Here is a 22,724-nt window from a genome sequence, read left to right as displayed (position 1 = left end):
AGGACAAGACCAAGTACCAGGATCACTCTAACCTTCACCACTCAAATGGTGAGTGATTTTGCAGGCTAAACATACCATACAACTGGGGATGGGGGGGGGGAGAGAGAGAGTCATATCACTTGGCATGCTTTGCCACCAATGCTCTTGAAAACACCCTGAAGTATCAGAGCATCCGAGCATTTCTCTATCTTCACACTTATTTTCAGATATACTCCAAGAAACTATACTCCTGAAGTCTGTCATCCTTAAACATAGCCAAACGATCAAACTTTAGCATCTCTTAATACCTTTCATAGTCAAATAATTTTTCTTAGGATGAAGGTGTTCTTTAAAGGTGTTAATGTTCATTTTCTGATCATGCCATGTGCCTGCCTCATCCACTGTTTTCTGTCCCTGCTCTCATTTCCTGGAGGAAAAGCATATCCGTGGTCGGTGTCAGTGCAAAGAGTGGTCACAGGAGAAGATAGTGTATCATTTACAGTTGTGCCTGGATCTAGAGCCTTATAATCAATCTCCTTTTAAAATAGTTTTTAATCTTAAAGTGAGTTCTTGGTGATGCTTGGCATAGAGACTTCAGAAATGATGGTTTCCACCAGGTTCTCCTGGGGTTTGCATCACCTTTGAACACTGAAGTGGCAGAAAGGGAGGGTACATGACTGTACTTCTGTAATCTTAGAGAAAACAGATGAGCTGCATATTACAAGATGCTTTTCCTCAGTATGAGATAGACACACTCAGCTAATAGTAGCATCTATCAGAAAAAATAACGTTTCTGCATTTAGGGCTCATTTCTTTTCCAGTCTCTAACAAATCAGGTCCTCTGCCCCCCTGGGTAAAACCTCTCCAAGACCAAGCACTTAATCTCCTTCTGGAAAATGCAAAATCAGGCATGCAAGGTTTTTCAATGCGTGTGCTTAGTGCCAAAACCATACCAATTCTGAAGCCGAAATGAACTTCAGTGAATCTTGTATGCTGCTTCGCTTCCTACCAGGCAGTTTTGGTTGGAAGATCAACCCAGGAGAACATCAGACCTCAGTGGTGACCAAGCAGGACACTGACCTGCTGCTCTTTTTTTATACTGACAGCCCAATTTTAGCTGAACCATCTCCTGCTGCCGCCTAGTATACCAGCGTGCCAGATAAGGATGTGCTTAGATCAGTCATCTCCCCATACAGCGGGGAGAGACATCCCTCCTTAGGTTTAAATTGGGCCTTAGATCTTCATTACCATTACAAGAAAAATATCTGTGCAGCAGCTAGGAACAGAGGAATTGTAATTATGTACAAAGCTGAGGTCGCTGGGTAGAGGACAATTGCTATTTGCAATTAAACTGTCTTTTAAACCAGTACGAGGGTGCGTATCACATTTGTGTGATGTTTCTAGTGCAGGCTATTGATTTGGCTTGGATGGGACTAAAAGATCTTTCACTCCCCCCTGCTATGCCAAGTTTCATGCCAAAGGAAGGTTTTGATGCTAGAAGCTGCAAATGCGTCATGGAAATGAAGTAACTGCTGCTGTGTTGCTGAGTTTAAACTTGGTCTACAGATAGTAAGGACCAGCAGCCACTTCTGGCTCTTGCTCCCTTCCAAGAAGGCATGAATACTGCACTCCTGGTCTAGGAATCCTTAAAGTGTTTCCCAACACTGTCTTCTAACAAAAAACCTCTGAATTTCAACAAGCCTCTTCAGCTTCCCTCTCGCTACCTGACCAAAACCAACCCCAGAGAAAAAAGTGATATGAACCTTTGAGGTCTCAAATTCTCTCATGCAATTTGGACCCGATGTCTTACAAGCTGGGTGTGGAAAGCCAGTCTCCAAAAGCCCAGAATTCAGGATTAAGTGGGAGCTGCAGATGCTCAGCACCTTTGTAAAGTGGGCCTCAGGAGCTTGAACATGGATTTAGGAGTCTCTACAGTAAAGCCAGCAAGGTGGGAGACCATTAGCCATCTGCAGCATTACCCAAATGTTGAACATCATGGAACAGTTTTGAAAGCTGTGTTTGCTAGGTCAGTGGCAAGTGCTTCCGAAGAGCTTCAGAGTCAAAGATTCTGTATTTCTAGTCTATAAAACACAGAACAGCGAGGACCTGGGACTAACAAGACCTTTTCTGAATGCTTCTGCAGACTAAACAGGAGTGGCTTCCAACAGACAGAGAAAACTTACTGATAAAATTAAGTATTTTCTCAACGAATGTTAGAAAGGGATGACAAAAGCTTTTAACAAGGCAAATGGGAAGGAAAGCTGGTCTCGGACCCCATTATGCCATACCTGACTTCAGCGTGTGGTACACAAATATTCACGCTCCTTACATCGAAATAAGGAAACAAAAATATTCAGCTACATTGTACAAAATTCTCTCTTTTTTTTATATATATATACACACACACACACAAAACCCCGTATCTAACAGATTTACCATATTGAATTTTAAAAAGTTGCTTGTAGAAGGGTGTTGGATTTTTTTTCTCTGCTTGCTTTAGGCAGTGCTTTTGCTTAGAAGTTGACACCAGGCACCATATTTTTGAAAGCAAACCAAGACAGTGAGGAGCAGTAACGGGCTTAGAGCTTTTTTCCAGGCGTCAGCCGCGAGGGCACTGCGACGTGCTGGGAACCGAGGTTCAGTAATGGAGATAACTGGTGGTTTCCCATCCACCTCTGCTTCGAGTTAGGGATATTTTGCTTCATATTACTCCCTCTCCCCTAGAAAACACTCTACCATCAGCTTCCATCTGGGTCAAAAGAAAATTAGCATTGCCATCTGGATGATGCATATGTTTATCGAAAGGGATCTCGTCCCTCGCACGAGGCTGGCGGCTGACTGCTCCCTGCTCCCTCTTTTCCGAGAGCAGAAAATCACTACAGAGACCAGCATTTCTGCTCAGCTGGGAAAAAAGCGCAATCCCCTTACTGCTCCTGATGGGAAGGAAAAAGAACCAGAAGGAAAACAGGGAGGGCACCAGACACATGAAAGGCAGGTAAACGTGTCCCCAGTTATGTGCATTGACAGAAACATAAACAAGATGCTTTTTTAAAAAAAAAAATCCAGAGGTTTTGTGCAACATCTGTTAAAATAACTTTTTTTAAAAATCGCACAGCGTAATGGACGTTCAGAAGTGCATTTCGCAGCAGAGAAAATCCAATTAAACACCTTCCTGCAACAGAACACTTCAATCAATTAGAAACGAAAGGAAAGTTAAACTTAAGCAGTTTACAATGTTTGTCAGGGTTTTGTTTTTCACCCCCATCCTCTCCCACCCCAATATTACAAAACATTGTTGTTGGTTTTTATTTTTATTAATAAACGGGCTCCTCTGCAGTTCATATACAATCATAGGTGAATTTTAAATTCCATTTTATACAAACATCTCAAAAAATATTGGGAGTGAAGTATGGTAGGAAATACTGCTCACGTTGCTAGTTAACATGCGTGTAGGAAAAGGAGGAGAAGGGTTAGTTAGTGCACACCTCCAGAGCAGAGCACCCTCCCCTCCAAAAAAGATACAGTAGCTGATTACAGAAAGGTAATGTCCACAAAATTAAGTTTTTCATGCTATTCTACTTTCCAGTACTATACTCTCAAATCGCTTCTGCAATTTATCTGCAATAGCTAGGTGGCGAATGCTGAGGTATATTAAAAAAGAGATACCTGCACCTAGAGGAAAATCCATCTTTAGAAAGGGCTTCTTTTTGGTGCTGCACAAAGCAATTGCTGTACAGGAATTTCACCCAGCTACAAGCACTTCCAATTTATAGTCGACAATAAATGACGCCTCCATTTTTTAGGCACTTCTTTTAAAAGGGAGTTGTCGTTTCATTGAATCGATTTTTGCGTTCTGTCCCACACCACCCCCTCCCCGGCCCCCAACAACAGTCAGGGAATAGTTTCTACTCTAGGTCCAATTGAATTTTTTTCCCCTATGGATAATTTCCTATGTATAAAACGACAAAGGAAATATTTAATTAAAGAGTGGAGGAACAGCCTGACTTAGCAGTTTTGCAAGACAGAAGATGGCTCCTTAGTATTTAAAACTAATTTCACAATTTAAATTTGACTTAATTTTAAGTATACGAATGAGACATAAATATAGGCTATCAATCTGTTTAAAAATTTCATTCACATAATGGAAAATTTTTTCATTTATTAAAAATATCACATTTTGAGACTAGAAACAGTAAAGTGCATGAAAAGTTTAAAATATAAATTCAAGAAAATCTTATAGCAGCAAAAAAGCAGAATAAAGAAAAACTTAAAAACACAGACACAACCTTTTCCTATCACTGTGCCATTTTTTTTCTTAAAACATTAAGCAGCCAACCAATTTTTCAGAAAATTGCATTATGTTTAATGCCTCTTGAGGCACAAGGTTTTGAACTGGCCACCTAGAGCATAAAAAGGAAAAAAAAAAAAAGGATTTCCAACACATCCAAAGAGCATTAACAGTTGGGAATGAACCAGCAGCTTTTTAATTCAACCCTGACCAACAACAGAAAAGATTATTAAAAAAGTGTGATGGCTATTTGGCAACTAGGGTCAGGAAAAATAATCCAAGGAATGACTATAGCTACCGCTTGCTCCCTCAAAGAAAAAAGCATGCCAACAGCTACTCCACGTGCCCTTTGGAGACAGAAGTAAGGTCATTTCCAGCAGCTTTTTCCTGTACCCTACGTTTAAGCAGTTAATCCCAAATTTCCCATCTTTGCAACCAAACTTCAGAAAAGGATTTGCAACTTCTTTATTCACCCAGAACCCAAATGCTTGCAATGGCTTGCTTCAAGTGCAATTTCTTATCATATCTAAGTCTTGCTCCCAAACTGTGCTGCTGAATAGCGTGTCACCCTGGCTTGCTGAAGCAAAGAGGCAGCTCTGTTTCACAGAGGTCCTTTGGATCCCTGTGAATCTCACTCAGAAAGGGCTCAGTTCTTCAGAGCTCCAAAAAAAAAAGTCACCATGGCGTCTGCCAAGCAAGCGATCTACATACAGCATTAAATGCTCACCTGCAAAGTCTCATGAGACGCAGTTTCGCTGGAAATTTTGTTGTCAATGAAATTACATCAGGAGAATTTAGACCTCATATTTTATCACAGATATTAAGCCATCTTTGGTTTTCTAATATTAGTTAGCTGAGGGGCAGGGCCACACTGCTAATCATTTATAGTCAGGTATTAAGTGCTTCGCTGATGTGCAAAATTTATTTCCGATGCAGAGTTCAGTCTACATTTTGGGTTCAAACAAACAGTATTTCTAATATTCTTCCTACAAAACAAGCATTCCTATTTTTGTTTTTCTTTCTCCTAAAAGGTTGGCTCATTTCACCATGTTCTGGAAAAAAGCATTATCTCAAAATATGTTAACAAGCAAGTTTTTAATCTCATTTGTCCATTTATAAGTGCAGCTTCCTACTGAAAAGAAAAAGCTTGCCAGTTTAAAAAAAAGTTATTAAATTAAAAACTTGGAAAGGGAATAATACTTTGGTTCCAGCCCTAGTGCCAAATGATACCAATATGCACCAAAATGTGCAAAATCTCATATCAAACACATAAGGAAAGGAGCTTGAAGAAGCAGCTTAAGGTTGGCCATACTTCACTCCTATATACTTTGATTTACAACTGTACAGGTCCATAACAACAGGTCCTTGCCCTCAAAGGGGCAGAGCTCCACTACCTCCTGTTAGGCAAATGCACACCGTTGACAAGAGGCAGGAGCGGAGGATGGAGTTCTAGTTGTGTTAACAGTGAGAAGTGGTCTGAAGGGATGTGAGGGTGTGGACACCCAGTGATGTTGTTGTCAACCAGCCACTGAGGGTCCAAAGGCCCCAGGACACCAAGCACGTTCATATGAGTGTTGGAATAGAAAATGTAGTCAATCACACCCTAGGGAGAAAGAGAAACACGACAGTGAGAACAGATCTTGCTTCTGGCAACCTGAACTCGACTGGCTTCTGGCTGCAATTCACGGGAAGAGGCACAGCACTGAAATTAGGGTAAGAAACGCACGCGGCGTTCTGCGTTCAAAGCGCTGCATCAGTTCTCATTATGTCACTGGCCAGAACCAGGTCGGAAGCTTAAAAATGCCAGCAAATCAAGGATTTGTGCACGGTAGGAAAAGTGTCCAGCGAGTGTAGGAACCAGTGATGAAGCACTTACAGGAACAGAGGGAAAGACAGCCAATGGTCAGAAAATTAAGACAGCATCCTGGGGAGACCAGGTCAATGTCTGCCATTTCAGAAAAATCGCTGCTTACTTTGAAATCAAAAGTGTAATTGGTGTAAGGCATCAAGTTGTTTTCGTAGGCGCTCTTGAGTTGGAAGCCATGTGTAATTCTTCCTTCAGAAGCCCCGTTTTTTCCATTGCCACTGAAGTTCATGAGACACTCGTTATAACGCAACTCCTTGAAGTCCTTGTGGTTGTCAGCTACTATGCCATTGCTTAAATATTCCACTACACCTGTTTGCAAAGGAAAGGATTCAGGGAGTTGCTTTAAAATACAAAATTCAGGGAATGTTGGCCTTGGAGTAAAAAACCAAAACATCAACAGGACACACCATGAGATCAGAGAAGAGCTTTCCATCTAAGGGCAAATCTACACAGCAGCTGTCTTGTCCGTGTCTGAGCTGTACACACCTTTCTGACACGCGGCCAGGGAACTGAGGGTCTCCAGGGGTTTTGACACCATTTTTTGAGGATTACAGTAAACCCATAGTATATGTACTGTAGTACGCACGTGACAGGGTGCTAAAGAGGCAGCTTTTGTACATATACCTGATATTACAGTCTCGAACATCACAATTACTAAGCAAACACATCTCCTTAGCAAGTTTTCATGTCCCATCACGAATTCACATCTTTCCTACTTATTATTGCTGATCGAGGCATGGGTATTTATTCAATGATTTATTTAAGATCTGTTTGTGCTTTTCTACATCTTTGTAAGCACAGCTAACTTTCCTGGAGCATACAGGATCCCGAAAAGCAGTTTACTCAACTGGAGGCCTTGCATTCTCTTCAGCCAGATTTTGCAAGACAGCCGTTACTAAGAAAGCTTTCACCTGTACCTACCCAGTGAAGTGCAAACTGTCCCATTGCCCTCAGAGGATCCAAAAAGAGGATTCAAACGTTTTAAAAAGGTAAGTTGAAAAGCCAAAACCAGTCTTACCTGAATCAGGCAATGAGTTGAGATCCGCACACAGCACCAGAGGGATAGAGTTAGGATCTGCTGTTGGGCTACCAGGCCTGCTTGAGGCTTTCTCAAGGATATTTTTCAGTTCCGAGACAAACATCATAGTCTGAATGAGTTTCACATCTGAGTATTCGGGGTCCCAGTGCATGTGGGCATTGGCCACAATAAGCAGCTGTTTGTCCACATGAAGCGATTTCATACCTGGATAAACAAATGCATTTGTGTCAGCGAAAGGCTGACTGTGTGAACATAGCAGATTCACACCTGTTAACATACAGAGTCTAGCTACTAAGGACTCCAAGTCAGACACACCAGCAGATGGATGTACTTTTGTTGCTGGAAAAAAGGCATTACCTGAACCACTACTCCTTTCTAAATCAGCAGTATTTACATAATATTATGTGACTAAATCTCTCCAGTATAGGAAAGAAATAGCCAGCATAATCTGATACCACTACAATTGTTTTCCTTCTCTACTGCTCAAGTGGTCATCACTTGACTGTGCACCACTGTTCAGTATTTAAGGCGCAAGGGAGTTTCCTGACTCTTAGCTGCCATGGTACAGCCAATTGTTCCCTTGGGAAAAACTTGAACCTGCTGAAATGAATACAGTATGAACCTGGCTGCCGCAAAATGCTGTAGCTGCCTTTAGTATTTATCTGAAAAACATAAAGTCACAGGCAGCTCCTTCTACTTCTGCAGTTTAGACATTTTGCTCCTTTGAAGGGTACACTGGCAACAAGCAATCGAAAAACCAGACACGCAGACAGAGCACGGTGGCAATTTTAAGTATGTTGAAATTGTCTACTGCATCTGATCAAACTTAATGAAAATGTGACAGTCAGTCAATCAAGTGGCATGAAAAGATACCTGATAATCTCATTCTTCCACATCAGTACATTAGCACTGCCATATAATCACTGGGGGAGGATGGAAGGATTCAATCAAGGGGAAAAAAAAGAGAGTTGAAAATAGAAGTTGAACATTACCGACAACCATTGGTAAGAGCATATGCATGTAAACATACTGACCTTGGAAAAGCTTCATTTTTCAAGTAGAATTTAACAGAGTTAAGTAAGCAGGGACAAAGTCTTGAAAGGAGAAAGCTAAATGTTGGGCATCTGGCTGCAAGTACAACCAGACCAGTAAATCATGTCATCTGTGTCCTGTCTCAGCCACCACTGGGCTATCATTTCTCAAATTAGCACAGTGAACAGCATTTTGCTCATCTGTGAGCATTCGTTTACCACCACCAATGGCAATAATATTCTAGAGAGCCGTATTAACTAGGAATAACTCATGCCTTTGCGTGGAACTGAATAATCAATGAGAGAACCACAGTCATACTCACTTGCTCCAAATAATTCTTTGTGCACCTCTAACACCACAGCAACTCCGATGTTGTCCTTCGTCATCACTCTGTTTAACATAGCTTCGGAACCTTCAGAGTTAGCCATTGCTACCTGGTTGAACTCCACTGTATGCTTCTGCACCAGCGTAAATCTGATTAAACAAAGAGAATCGCGTGTGAACACGTGACAAAGAGCTACATGAAAAGACATAGTTTTTATCTCCACTCCAGTCTACCATGTCCAAGGACAGAGCTTGAAGGACAGGGTCAGGCATGTTTCTTTTGTCCTCTTGTTTTATAAAAGTAAAAACAGTTCTAAGAAATACTCCCCCAGTTAGGATAGAGCTCTCAGTCTGGCAAGTGAGATACTCTCAGGGGAGACAAGACATGTGGGGTTGAGGAAATGTTTACTTGTTCAACACAGCACTCTGAGAGGACTATTCAGAGCAACACTCAGAGGTTATCACACCTCCTCAGGAGTGTTCTGGGCAAAAAACTAAGATGAGACGGTAATTAAAGGCTTGCCTTTTACTTGGGGCATATGTATTATTAAAAACAATTTATTTCAAACCACTAGCTACCACCATTAGTTTTGTGAAATTGGTTTTTCATTCCTTTCCAGCCTTAGGATGGCCAAAAACATCTTGCTTAAGGACAAGGCTACCTATTGAAAGGCGTTTTTTTGTTTTGTGCTCTCAGAAAATGTAGAAGTATTATTAGTCTCCTATTTTCACCTGTGAGAGCCACAGCATAATAACCAGCTCTCTATATACCCTTGTTAGTTTCAAGGTTTGAAAACCATCAGTTTCTTGTTTTCCCAGACTTCCTCTATTTAAAACCAGTCCAGTTGTTTTTATACATGATATGAAAGACATATTTTTGTTTCTGGAAGCAGTGAAAAATCTGAAAGGGAGCTAAGGCTTTGTGAAACGTCCACTCTGATTTCTGAAAACTGTTCCGAAGAATACTCGGAGTGGTACAACCTGTGAGCAGTTTACACAGATGAGAAGTGCGAAAGCCAGCACCTCTCCTCCCTTCCCAATAGTTTGATACTTCTAGTGTAGCAGAACTGTTTGGATCAAGCATTCAATAATGTAATGTTTTGATTCATAGAAACAGATAATATTTTGTGATCCTCTGGCAGCAATACATCTTTTAATACCTGAATATTAAGCCAGCAGTTAATAGCTCTTTAATCTTAGAGGAGTAAAACTTCTGTCAAGCAAGGCAAAAGTTTGTAGAGAAGGTAAGTTATTCATTAGATCTGCCAGAAAATGCACACACAAATCACCTAAGTTTTTACTCATACTAGCTCTCCTGCAACTTCCATGTTTCTGAAGACACCTTTCTTCATAGTCTGAAAGGAATGGACGGACTCTGTTGCAAATAGAGCAGCAAAAGGGAAGGGAGGATCATTCTTTGCAGTGAACTTTATCTTTTGCTTTATAGCACAGTACTTTGGTTACCACGCACCCTGAGAGAGGAAAGCTTTCAGACCTAAATCAAGGTGGTTTTAATGTATTTTTAGAAAGTTGCTTCTGCCCCTTACTTTTCAGTTTTGAAGAATATTGCACAGCCATCCACATGCTTTTTCTCCTGCTCAGACATGATTTTGGCACGTGACTTTGGAGAAAAGAATCCATCATATCCTCGTTCTTTCAAGGCTGGCAGAAAAAGGGTGAAGTATTGCTCTGTTTCCACTTCCTGGAATTGAACACAAATACCTTACACTAACAAAGTCAAGTAAACCTTTCTTATTGCTGTATGCCAACTTGGGCCTGTCTTGGATTGTAGTCAGCAGCTCTCACCAAAGTGAAAAGCTTCTGTTTGAACAGATCATGTCGCTTCCAAGATTAATGGCCTGTTGGAAACAGATTTGCATTCCTGGATATCCTGGAATCCCCCCAAAAGGGAAAGTGACAGGTGTATTTTGAACACCAATAGATTACACCCGATATTTTTGACATCTGAATGTGGCTAACCTCCTAGGTTAAAACTGAGAGGCCAACAGATACCCAGCAGCAATCAATATTTAATCTGGAGAGCTCTTTTGCACAACAGTCTCTTGCTGTTCGGTAACAGTACATTTTCATTGTAGTAACATTTGGTCTCCATTGGGATTTCAGAGGTTGATCTCTTGAGGTTTTCAGACCAAGGCAACTACTCTCTTCTTGTGTGGGATTTTTGCTTACCAGAACTTGCTTAAAAAATGAAAGATCAGTTTAAAGGCAGAAGGGTTCAAGTGTTCTAATCAACAATAAACTTCTAATAACACAGAAGGATACACATACAAATGACACTTGGCATTTAACTTTGACCATGAGAGGCCCCTTGTTTGTCAGTGAGAGTATTTTTGAGACTTTAACCTCTGTACCAAGCAGGAATGCACTAGGAACAGTGGCATTTAGGGATACAGCATTCTACATTCTCCCCTCCTGCAGTAAACACCACACACCCAGAAGGAGAATATTTAGGATGCTTATCTGAGGGGAGAAAGACCCAGATCTTCCAGTGCAAATTACCTACTAGTTTAGCTAATTTTATCTCACTTTGTCTGATTTCATAAAACACAAATCAATGCATAAGCAAGGAGCTGTGCACACACCTGGTATGAGTAAGCCCCAGAATTTCTTAAAAAGCAGGCAAATATGTTGTTCTCAAGAGAGGATTTCATTCTAAAGGTGGAAGTTAATGTTTTCTGTTTCTGATGAAAAATACAGTTATTTTCCAATTACCTGAAGACTAATGATGTCTGCATCACAGTTGACAATTTCTTCCATGATTCCCTTTTTTCTATACTCCCAATTGAGTGCCCAAGATGGGCAGTACCCATAGAGCTGCCGGGTGGCATATTTATCACACAACACATTGTAACACATAACTGTGAATGAAGCTGAAAGGAAAGAAAGAAAGGGAAAGGTTACCAACCTCTGAGGATTACAAATGCTGAACTTATTCAAGCCAAAATACTGAATCTTACATGGTCTATTCTGGAGGGCCTACTGAACACAAACTAGTGGGCTTATTCCACTGAGTGTTTCATGAACAGGAGTAAAAAAGGCCCTGCTGAGCCAGCAGTTACCACTTAAGGCTAAACTCTTCCTGAAAAAAAAAATCAGCATTACTACCAAATTGAGAGGGTGTCACGTGCATAACGAAGCAATGCAATCCCATTTTGCAGCCAATTCTTTATTTCTTTTGGGGATGGGGGAGATCTAGGGGTTGGCAACAATTAGGAACAGTCTCTTTCTTTGGTAAGGAGAGGGAAAGGAGCAGCCATTTCAGTGCTGGAGTCAAAACCCAGTACTTATTGCATGGGGTGCCGCGAGAAAGCAACTTCAGGCTTAAGTGACCTGTACAGTAAAGCAAAAGCAAAATCAAGCTGCTTAAGAAGCTGTTACTATGTCATGATACCACAGCATTAGACAGAAATGCTGTTTTAGAATGTTACAGTTTCAGGCAGTCTCATTCCAAAACATTCATACAGTTCTCCTAGCACCTGTACAATATTTCTAAATTTTATCAAGTTGTATCTGTGTCTATCAAGTCTAAGGACAAGAAAGAGGTCTGAATGAGGGCAGGGAAGAGAAGAAGAAATGAAGTAATAAATTCACAAGCACCTAATCCAGTATTTGGTCCCATTTAAAAAAAAAAAAAAAAAAAGGAAAAAAAAAAAAAAAAAAAGGTAAGTCAGCCTGAAGTTCATCAGATCATTCAACTTGAAACACTCTTCTTTCACACACAAACTTCTTAGTTCCCTTAGATTTTACACCAAGACAAAAAGATAGGTAAATGCAGTATCTTAGCACCATGCCACTGGAAAAGACTGCTGATATTTGCAGGGAAAGAAGTGAGGTTTTACTGCGATGCTACCCCACAGCTGTGGTTTTTTATACACATAGTCAAAGAAGATTTCTGCCATTCACTTGTTTCAATTTAATAAAAACCGACTGGTTTGTTACAGTTTTTATCACCAGCCTAACGCTGTGCTTTCTAATGACTTCTGAATTATGTTTCTTCTCAGGAAGTTTGATTTAAAAAATAAAACTAAAGTCAGTAAAACTCCACTGAGATACTGATTTATAGGGGAATTTGAAACAGAAATGCAGAACTTAATGTTGTGGTGGATTACAGGACTTTGGGCATTTTCCATTTCTTCCTATTTCTGGTTTGTTGTTCTTTAATATAAAAAAAGTGACAGATGATCTTAACTGCAACATTAGCCTGCCTAACACATGACTGAGTTAAGTTTTGAAGACCTGATATCTTCACACTTCTGAAAAGAAAATGTGCAGAGGACTGGCACATTATTCTTGCTGGTTATTAAACTGATCTTCTGCAATATTAGCATTTTTCTTCTTTACACGGGCTCACAGATGCTTTTTGAGGACTATATTCAGGATGTGCAGGGTAAGAAGAGCCAGCGGATTTGGACAGCCTGAAGAAATGCTGCCTCTTGCACTTTACCAAAAGCAACAATAGAGGGCATTAAACTAACTTCAGTACAAGGCACTCCACGTGTTCACTTGCAGATAGGGACTTCTCAAAGTCTCACTTCAGTCAGCCTGTGTGTGGACACGGCATTTGCGTACAGTTATTTTACAGTTATTATTTCTGAGAAACAATTTTTTTTTTTTTAAAAAAAAAAAGCTCTTTTGCTTGGGCATCAGTGAAATCAGGGAATCAGTTATGAAAAAGCCTGAAAGAAATGACCGGCACCCCATCCAAATTACAAAAATGGTATTTGCAACACAACCACATGTTAATAGTTTTAGTACAAATTAACACAAATTGCTATTTTCAATCTGATGCATGTAAAGCAGAAGACTTCTCTGAAAATAAAGTCGAAGTGCATCACTCTCTGAACACAGGGAAAAGAACCACAGATTTACCTGAGGGCAGAATTTGGTCTCGTTCTTTTAAAGTAATCCATGGCCTTGGAGGCAGCTGCTCTGGATGAACTAAAAAAAATTTTAAACAGTGATTAATTCAGGGTTTATATTGGTAAAGAACCATTTCTAAGTCAAAATGATGACTGAACAATGTTCTACACTGTGCTTTGCAACTCCAACTCCCCAAGTCTTTTTACACTCCAGAGGAGGCAAAAATCATTTAAATGGCTAGCTACAGCAAGAGGAAATTTGTCAGTTGTAAGATTCACAATTAATTTTGTCTCTTGCTTTCAAATCTGGAAGCACCAGCAAAATGCTCCTGAACCTTAAATATACTGCTGAAGTAGGAGGGTTAAATCCTGTAGTGGTTCAGACATTCTATACTCCCCTTCTCCAAGAACCTCAACCTATAGCCATCATTCCTGAAATGTTTTAACTTAGTAGACATCAAGTGGCAAAACAGGAAGCTTAGTTACAGAACCACAAAGCAGTATTTAAGTCACGTACTGGATATTCTTAATCACTTTGGTATTCCTAGATCTAAATTTGACAGTCTGCTTGCATTGGTATTATAATTTCTAGTGGACAGTATCAAAATGGCTTCAGCAAGAAAGACTTTGCACTTAATTGTTAACTGTTAATTTCAAACAGAACAGTGGAAATAACTGGCTGTACATAGTAACCTGGGAAAAGCTTAAACAACACACGTCAACCTTTTCCACTGTGTCCAAGTGTGTGTTTGCATGTATGACTGGAACCATTTGACAAAAATGCCAAAGAGTTACAAAATACTCTCCCTTCACTGGTTCAGATTCTTGTTTTAGCAGCAAATACTGTCAGAAATGCATGCTTTTAAACCACTTCTGTCAATCAGATTTGTAGGACTGTCACCTGCTAGATTGTCAAGCATGTAGTTCAGTAGCTTTCGAGTTCCATCTGGATCCTGGTAGAGGCTGAGAATATCTTGTGATAAAGGATTGCCTGCCAACAGCATAAAACAACAACTGGGTGATTAGCTTCCTGACTTTCTTGAGGCCTTCCAACCAAAGAAAATCTCCCATAATGAGATCAGAAAAATTGACCCAGAAGATATTTAGGTTACTTAACTTGGAACTGTAGAATAGCTAGTACACATAGACTTTCTTCCTTTGACTGACCTCAATCAATAATATGGTAGGTTAAAGGGTTTATTTATCTATCTACAGATTTGAAATAGGCTCACAAGGAAGTTTAACAGCATTAAAAAAGAAAAGCATTATTTTCCAAACTGTCTGATCATTTTTGTAACAAGCTTAGTATCTCACATAGACAAGAAAATGTTGAAGTAATACACAAAGCTTCTGAGCCCAGTCCCATCAGTAATTCAAGAGTACGCCTAGGAAAATTTAACTGTAAAGAACGAACTCACCTTTCAAACCTAGGGTTTGTAGCTGGAAGAGCCGTCCAAGTTCATAAGGCAAAACCCGTAACAGATTGTTATTTAAAAGCAATTCCCTGCAGCAAATGCAAAAACACTTCTGATGAATATTACTTCAGAAGAAAACTCATCTTCAAAGATGACACTTTTTACCCTGAATTTTTTGTATTATGGAAAGATATGCCAACCCTCCCATTTCAAAGCATGACCAAAATACTTTCATTAGGAAAAAAAAAGCTACAAAACCCCCAAAACGTAGAATTAAATCAGGGAGAATTTAAACAGCAGGCAATCACCGAGTCTCAAAGAATGTTTCAGAGCAGATGACTACATATCTTGAAGACATGTATCTTAGAGATCAGAAAAGAAGGGTAATGAACCCAGAAGTAATCATTAGAACTGAAGTTTTGCACCAATCTTGAATTTTTCAGAATTATTTTAAATACAAGAATGGAAAGCAAAATAAAATTCTCAGTTCCAATGCCAGAATACAGATTTTTGAAAAATTAACTAGAATAATTTCTCTCACCTGAGAGATACCATGTTTCCTAGTTCTGCTGGTAAACTTCTGAGTTTGTTGGATGACAGATCCAGGTAAACCAGATTATGAAGCTTGGCAATATCAGGTGGAATGCGAGTAAGATTATTGTCATTGAGGTGCAGAGCAGTCAAGTGTGTCAATGACCAAAGTGACGTACTTAAACTCCGCACTCTACCTAAAAAAGAAAAGCAAAGAACCATCTCTTTATTCTTGCACTCTCAAACCACCAAATGCAGATTATGGGAAGATGTCAGAATATGGGATTTCCAGTGTGGAAACCCTACCAATTCACTGGAATGCTCAGTGACACTCACGAAGATCTTTTCTATGAGCAGACTTTAAATAATTATCTAATCCTTTCAGTTAAAAGGATAGAGACGGGGTACAGTTCTAGGAAAGATGATGTGCTACCCAAAAACTCGCATCCAATCTGATCAAGCACTGGCTGGATGGACGGTCCCAGAGTGGTCATCAATGGAGCTAAATCCAGTTGGTGGTCAGTCACAAGTAGTGTTCCTCAGGGCTCAGTGTTGGGACCATTTCTGTTTAACATCTTTACTGATGATCTTGATAAGGACATAGAGTGTATCATCAGTAAGTTCACAGATGACACCAAGTTAAGCAGGAGTGTTGATCTGCATCAAGATAGGGAGGCTCTATAGAGAAACTTGGATAGATTGGATCGGTGGGCCAATGTTAATTGGATGAGCTTCAACAAGGCCAAGTGACAGGTCCTGCACTTGGGCCACAACAACCCCGTGCATCGCTACAGGCTTGGGGAAGTGTGGCTGGAGAGCTGTCCGGAAGAAAAGGATCTGGGGGTTCTAATTGACAAGCAGCAGAACACAAGCCAACAGTGTGCCCAGGTGGCCAAGAAAGCCAATGGCATCCTGGCCTGTATTAGAAATAGTGTGACCAGCAGAAGTAGGGAGGTGATAGTCCCCCTGCACTCTGCACTGGTGAGGCCACACCTGGAGTATTGTGTCCGGTTTGGGGCACCTCAATACAAGAGAGACATCAAGGTGCTGGAGCGAGTGCAGAGGAGGGCAACGAAGCTGGTGAAGGGCCTGGAGAACAAATCCTATGAGGAGTGACTGAAGGAGCTGGGACTGTTTAGTGTGAGGAAGAGAAGGCTGAGGGGAGACCTCATCACTCTCTACAACTACCTGAAAGGACACTGTAGAGAGGTTGGTGCTGGTCTCTTCTCACAGGTAATTACTGACAGAACAGGAGGGAATGGCTTTAAACTACAACAGGGGAGGTTCAGAGTGAACATTAGGAAAAATTTTTTCACAGAGTGGTCAGACAGTGGAATAGGCTGCCCAGGGAGGTGGTGGAGTCACCATCCCTGGATGTGTTTAAGGGTAATTTAGATGAGATGTTGGGGGATATGGTATAGGGGAGAACTTTGTAGAGTAGGGCTGATGGTTGGACTCGATGATCCCAAGGGTCTTTTCCAACCTGAATGATTCTGTGATTCTGTGAGTTGGGGCTTAATATGAGCCAGCCAAGCTCAGAGACAATCTGGAAAGGCAGTTAATCCTCCTCCCCCAACTCATAAAAACTGTTTTTCACAACAGGATCCCCTATCTGAAAGCATCTGGTGTGATTCTGAAGCATCAACAATTCTGCTGAAGCAAAATTCAAAACCACATCAACTCACCCGAGATCTCTAATTCAGCCCAATGTGACTTCTTCCCGTTGGCTACCTCTTCTGCTGACATGATGGTGTAAATTCTGCGAGGATCTGGAGGATCATATTTTTCCTTTGGCATCCCTGTTAGTCTGAAAGACCATCACAACTATTACCATCTGCCACTTGACAACATTTCTTAATTTCTAGCCCAACAGGAGATTACCTTTCCCCGTGACACTCGGCAAAAACGCATGCCCTGGAGTTTATGTACAATAAATATTATGCTGACATCAGCCCAACTGCTCCCAGTGCGTGGAGCAAAGCAGGTGCTCAGACCTTTGCGGAATAGGGAACTGTAACGGAAAGGAGCATTTCTTCCTACAAAGTTTGGTTTTCTGCAGTCATCCGCAGCGTTACCTTGTACTGCCCTGATGCAGACTTTTGGATTTCCTAATTTATCCCCCAGACCAAAGCATAACCTACATCACTGCTGAGTTATTTGCTGTGTGCAGAACCTGCAGACAAGATGACAGCGTTTCGCTATTCACAGTGAAAGCACATGGATTGCTCCCTCCTGTAGTTTCCATACGACTGAAGGGAAGGCTGCTTTTCCAGCAAGTCAATACACAAAGTCCCACTTTTGCACTGCACTTATACAAGACTTGAAATTGCAGTCCGAAGGGGAATTAGCTCAATTTTTCCATTAACTATCTAGCTTTTCTGTTCTGTGCTTTTTCATGCTCAGTATCAGTCAAGACCTTTTAACTCCTAATGGCCTAGGAGACATAAAACGAGCTCAGGTAAAATTCTCATTAGCTGTTCTTGTGCATACAGGGCTTCAGCCCAGTCCAAAACTTTAACATCAGATGCACTCATGTCTTAAGGGTGAGCTTGTGCACACACAAATTCAACCGATCTCGTTTTCCAGATTCTTGTCAGAAGAGAGCTCAGATGTCCCGTGCAAAAAACACACTTTCCAGACAACACGGGTAGTTTTTCTCCACATCTCCCCAGACCATTGTGCTGAGAAAGACTGGAGAGGAGAGAGGGGTTGTCTGGTTTCAAAACATAAGGTTAGATGAATTTGCTGTTCACTAGTCTTTTCCTCCCCAGACACACAAAATACACAAACCTTGGTTTTATACAAATCCAAAGCAGCTGGTCTACAGGATGCACTTTTCCCCTCATATATACATCTCTACTACAACTGGCTGCAATAGCTGTGAAGATTTTAAAATAACTATAATTTGCTTGGTTTGCTGAACTGATGAGATAGAAAACTATGACGAATTTGAGGAAACTAGTTCAGGGTTTTTTTCAGCTACTCCAACTAAACAAAGATCATGTGCCCTTTATGAGCTTAAAGTACTGCAGTTTTTCCCAACTGATGCAGATAGTCAAAACAGCATTCTGGCACTGCACAGCAGCAGGAATTGTCACAGCTGTCCCCTACAAAGGGTCTTGGCTAGGAGTCTGGTGCTTTATTCCCTAATGAATGCCCAAGGAAATTCCATTCACACTGAATTAAGGCTCCCTGTTGCAAGTGCAAGGCAGATGCGAGCCCCATGTCTAATTATAGCCAACTTCTATTTACAGGTGAAGTCATACAGCAAGGAAGGCTACAGGTTAAGAGGATTCTGCACTCATACTGCTCAGCTGCAGCAATTCAGTTCGGGGCAGTGAATGAAACAGATTACCTAAGGACACGGAATTAGACCTGAAATCCTTCGATCCTCGTTTCAGAACTCCAACCTCAGGAATGATACTTCCCAACACAGCTAGAGTTACAGGCTATGTTTCAGGACTGCTAAATCTCCAGTGCTTGGGTTTTGCTGGATTTAACTTCATTGTTAAATAAGTGCATGTGCAGAAGCAGGGAGCAGCCCTGGCGCCAAAACCAGATTCCTCACAGCCCCTGCCGAGAGCCACAAGAGCCCTATTTCACCTTTCTTCTCGGGCATCCTTGCCCTTAGACGCGTATGAAACTAATCCACATTCCAGCGAGTCTCGACACAGCTCTTCCTGGATTTTGCTAGACCCCTGGAACCAACCAGAAACATCCAGCAGAGCTGTGAATCACTGCCGAGACAGGGGGCCAAGACCCAAGCTTTAGGAAAGCTTGCAGTCCCTGGCAGCTGCAGAGAGCATGGTCCCAGTCCCAATGCCTGCAAGGAAACACATTGCAACGCTACCGCACTTTGCATTAAAGCCTAATTGCCTCAATCAGCACCAAGTGTATTATCTAGCATACTACTCAATATAAATTTTACGTGCTATACACCCAAATAAAGACCACAGTCCTAGTGTTTCAGACACGGCATAAACAGAGTGAGCCTGTCTGGGCCAAAAAGCAGCAAGCTAGTTTTGCAGCAAGTAAAGCTGTCACACCACCATCACAGGATTACCTCGATGACCCTTTAATAGAAAACGAGATTTCACTACCTGGCAATATTTACTTCATCTGCAAGGCATACTACTGATTAGAAGGGAGAAACCTAAAAGCTGGGTGGTGAAAATCAAGCAGAATACCAACAAAGGATTAAGTGTTTATGCCTGAATGGAGGTTTTTTTTTATCTTTGTCTTAATCATCAAACATCTGAACTGACCCAGTATGGGTCTTCATTTTACTTTTTAATCTGTCGTATCTTAAAACAACTGTTACTTCTACCATATCTGGATAGGACATTGCAAACTTTGCTGTCAATACCCAGCCACCAGCATTTGCATAAGGGCTCTCTGAAACACGCTGTGCTTACAAGGTGTCTGCATTCCAGTTTTTTACAGCATAATATTATAGTAATATCAGTCCCAGGCAGAATTAAATTTCGGTTTCTGCATACTGCAACTCCTCCCTGCCCTGCATACTGCTGGCAAAAGCTTTGGCCACAGTTGCTTCCTATGGGCTTCTCAAGGTGCGTTTCCAGCTAAAAAAGCAAGTGGGAAATTATTTGTATTTCAGCTTGCTGTTTCATCGCAAGCCAGGCACAGATGACTAACAGCTCAGGAAGGCTCAGTCCAGCCAGGGGTTCTTGCTGTCACACGCACGTTGATTCAAAGTCTTGAAGCGACAGCGGTCTCCTCCAGCTGCTGAGCAGCCTTGCTGGAAACCAGAGCAGGACTTGCCATTCTCACTGCCAGACCCCAGCAGCTTTGCTCCTTGCAGTGGGGAAGAAATCAGACAAATATCCCAGGGCCTGGTGATAAAGTCTTTAAAACTGTGGTGGTTAGACCATCTGAGTCACCCCATAGTCACCCATACCTACCCACAGGCCAAGAGATGACCACTGACCGGGTGACACCATCAAAAAGCTTCAGGATTCCTCCTTGGCAGGGAACCCAATTAAATTATTTTGAAATATTGCTCGTTATGAGAAGTGCTCTGCCAATTTAAAGCAATTTGCAGCAGTCAGAGGCCCTCCAATGAAATGAGCCCTGATCTGCGAGTCAAACGACACGCACATTTTTCAGATATTAGTCACTTTAATATTATTTTGAAATAGTAGTGAGTCAAACAAGCATCAGTGCAATTTCCACAGTTACAGAAAAGGGAAAACAAACCTAAATCAAATACTTTTTTTTTTTTCTTCTGCGTAACAGCAACATTGAGCAAGACTTAAAAGCCACCACATGTATTTTTTTGAAGCAAAAATAAATCTGCCTGGGTTCTCAACTCCTATCGTTCCCATCTGCCCCTCAGCTTGTCCTGGAACTAAACTCGTATCCAAAAATCGCAACCAATTTTTGTTTGGTCTTCAAGGAGCTACACTGATTTCCCTGAGTCAGTTAACCCCAAAATTGGATGTGCATTAGCACTGTCAAAAGGAAAAAAGCAGGAAGACCCAGTCAGGGACATGAGAACTGAAGTAGAACTGATTTAGGTCAGCTTGAGCTGCTGCAGAGTTGCACCCTGCAGGTTAAAGCAAGGCCTTTGCTAAAATTCAGCTAACACAGGTATGACATGAGGAGAATATGTGAGCTCAGTTTCTTTGCTTTTCAAGTGTGACCAGAAAAATTTCTTGCTAGCTTTTCCTCTAAAGAGTTCCCTTGGAAAACTTTTGAAGCCACTAAAACTTGCTCTCACTACAAATCTAACCAAGTAAACTTAAATAGAATAACCCTGATATTGTGTAAATTAAAGAAGACCTGAATATGAGAACATCAGTGCAGTAGTATGAAAAATGTTTAAACTCTGAACAAACTTCAAAATCTGGGGGTTCCTAACAGTGTCGTGCTTATGTGCTCTTTGGCTACAAGTCCATCCTCAAAAACCTAGCAATGACTGGCATAGCAGTGAAACCCTACGTATGGTCCCAGGTGAACTTAAGCAGCTCTGGCTCAGCTGTATATAAAAAGGGCTACAGGGAGGTTATTTAGTTTGGCAGTGTTGCAAGCAGTAGGGTTGTGGCTGCCTTTTTTTGCACTCTTGTTTTTATATGCTGCTGTATCTGCTAGCTGTTGTGTAAGGGACATACTAAGCCAAAAAAGAGGAATAATGTAACAGTACTAAAAGTGCGGAGAGTGTCAAAGAAGAAAGTTTTGAGCTACCAAGCTGTGTCGCAGGCTTTTACTCTGAAGACACATTTTTTGGGGCAACAAACAACAGGAGCTTCTGCACACTTGGAGTTTCAGACAACCAGGTAATAACAGAAAAGGGTGCTGCTCTTCTAAACTATCTAAGATCTTCTCAAGTTAAACAGGTGTGGGGAATGTGACATAGGGAGGATATAGTTAGATATATGAAATGCAAACTGTTTTTTCTTAGGGAGAAGCTGAAGGCAGACCTACAGATTGCATCAATGTAACAAGAGAAAAAAGGATACTATGCTAGGGATTAAGAAATTTCTTAACTCATAGTGTTGTGTGGTTTTATGTATGGGTGGGGAAATCAACTGCAGCTGCAAACACACAAAATCTCTTCCATTACACAGCACATCTAAACACACCAAAGTAACTATTGCAGGGTTGCTATGAGAGACAAACTGCATTACTATCATTTTTATTAAAGTCAGATCTGTTCTTCTGAAGGCAAATATCCCCCACTGAGCAGAAGGATTAATGTATGTTCAGTGGAAAGAGAAAGCCTGCTCAAAGCTGTCCTGATTATTTGGCATCTATGTTACAGGAGGACTTTGAAGCCAGATAGGTCAAAGTCCCTTAGAGCTATGTGCTGCTGCAAAATAATGACCAGTCCCTTCCCCAGAGAGGTTAGAAGATGCATTTCTTAAATTACTGTGACTGTAATGTGTTGTTCTGTTTAAGTTCTTTCATACCTCAACGCATAAATGAATTGTCTGTTTCTAACGAGGAAGCAAATCGAAAAGAGCTGCAACTTCATCTCGCTTCAGCCCTATGTTCATGGATGTGTTGGCACAACTCAAAATCCTCGCCTCCAGCAGAGTGACATTCTTTGTGATTTTTTTTTTTTTTAGTCTCTTTATATAGATGAGTCAAACTGCCAAAGCATTTTGAAAACTATCCAGCAGACAGCCCTGAATCATTTCTCCTTCCTCTGCGCTGTAACAGCTTACTGTCCATCCACTTCCATATGGTGATTCCTCCCTGGAATTAAAAAAACCTGCTGGCTGATGAGACCAGAGCGTGTGCTTGTGCATGTATACACACAGGCACGTGTTATTTAATATTGGAAAGCTGGACCACAAGCTGGGAAACAGCGCCATTTTTATCTATGTATTTTGTAAACAGGACTAAA

The 22,724-nt window shown here is 41.1% G+C and overlaps 1 protein-coding gene across 2 annotated transcripts in view; it reads right to left on the bottom strand.

Moving 5' to 3' along the window:
* Window positions 1-388: 388 nt before the first annotated feature.
* Window positions 389-22,724, bottom strand: part of CNOT6L (CCR4-NOT transcription complex subunit 6 like) — a 34,191-nt gene continuing 11,855 nt past the window's right edge. The window contains exons 2-12 of one of the 2 annotated variants that reach the window (XM_026847783.1): window positions 17,041-17,162; window positions 15,366-15,552; window positions 14,828-14,913; window positions 14,311-14,400; window positions 13,420-13,488; window positions 11,263-11,420; window positions 10,077-10,231; window positions 8,528-8,679; window positions 7,153-7,377; window positions 6,241-6,443; window positions 389-5,870 (exon numbers count right to left, since the gene is read on the bottom strand). In XM_026847783.1, coding sequence (XP_026703584.1) covers window positions 5,658-5,870; window positions 6,241-6,443; window positions 7,153-7,377; window positions 8,528-8,679; window positions 10,077-10,231; window positions 11,263-11,420; window positions 13,420-13,488; window positions 14,311-14,400; window positions 14,828-14,913; window positions 15,366-15,552; window positions 17,041-17,152 — 1,650 coding nt within the window. In that variant the 5' untranslated portion in view covers window positions 17,153-17,162 and the 3' untranslated portion in view covers window positions 389-5,657. Of the gene's footprint in view, window positions 5,871-6,240; window positions 6,444-7,152; window positions 7,378-8,527; window positions 8,680-10,076; window positions 10,232-11,262; window positions 11,421-13,419; window positions 13,489-14,310; window positions 14,401-14,827; window positions 14,914-15,365; window positions 15,553-17,040; window positions 17,163-22,724 lie in introns of those variants that run through there. The other variant, XM_026847784.1, reaches the window with a different exon arrangement.

The sequence above is a fragment of the Athene cunicularia genome, assembly GCF_003259725.1.
Source record: "Athene cunicularia isolate RWA chromosome 4 unlocalized genomic scaffold, athCun1 chr4_part2, whole genome shotgun sequence".
Lineage (NCBI taxonomy): Eukaryota > Metazoa > Chordata > Aves > Strigiformes > Strigidae > Athene > Athene cunicularia.
Note: the sequence above shows the minus strand (reverse complement) of the source record. Positions and strands in the feature narration are given on the sequence as shown.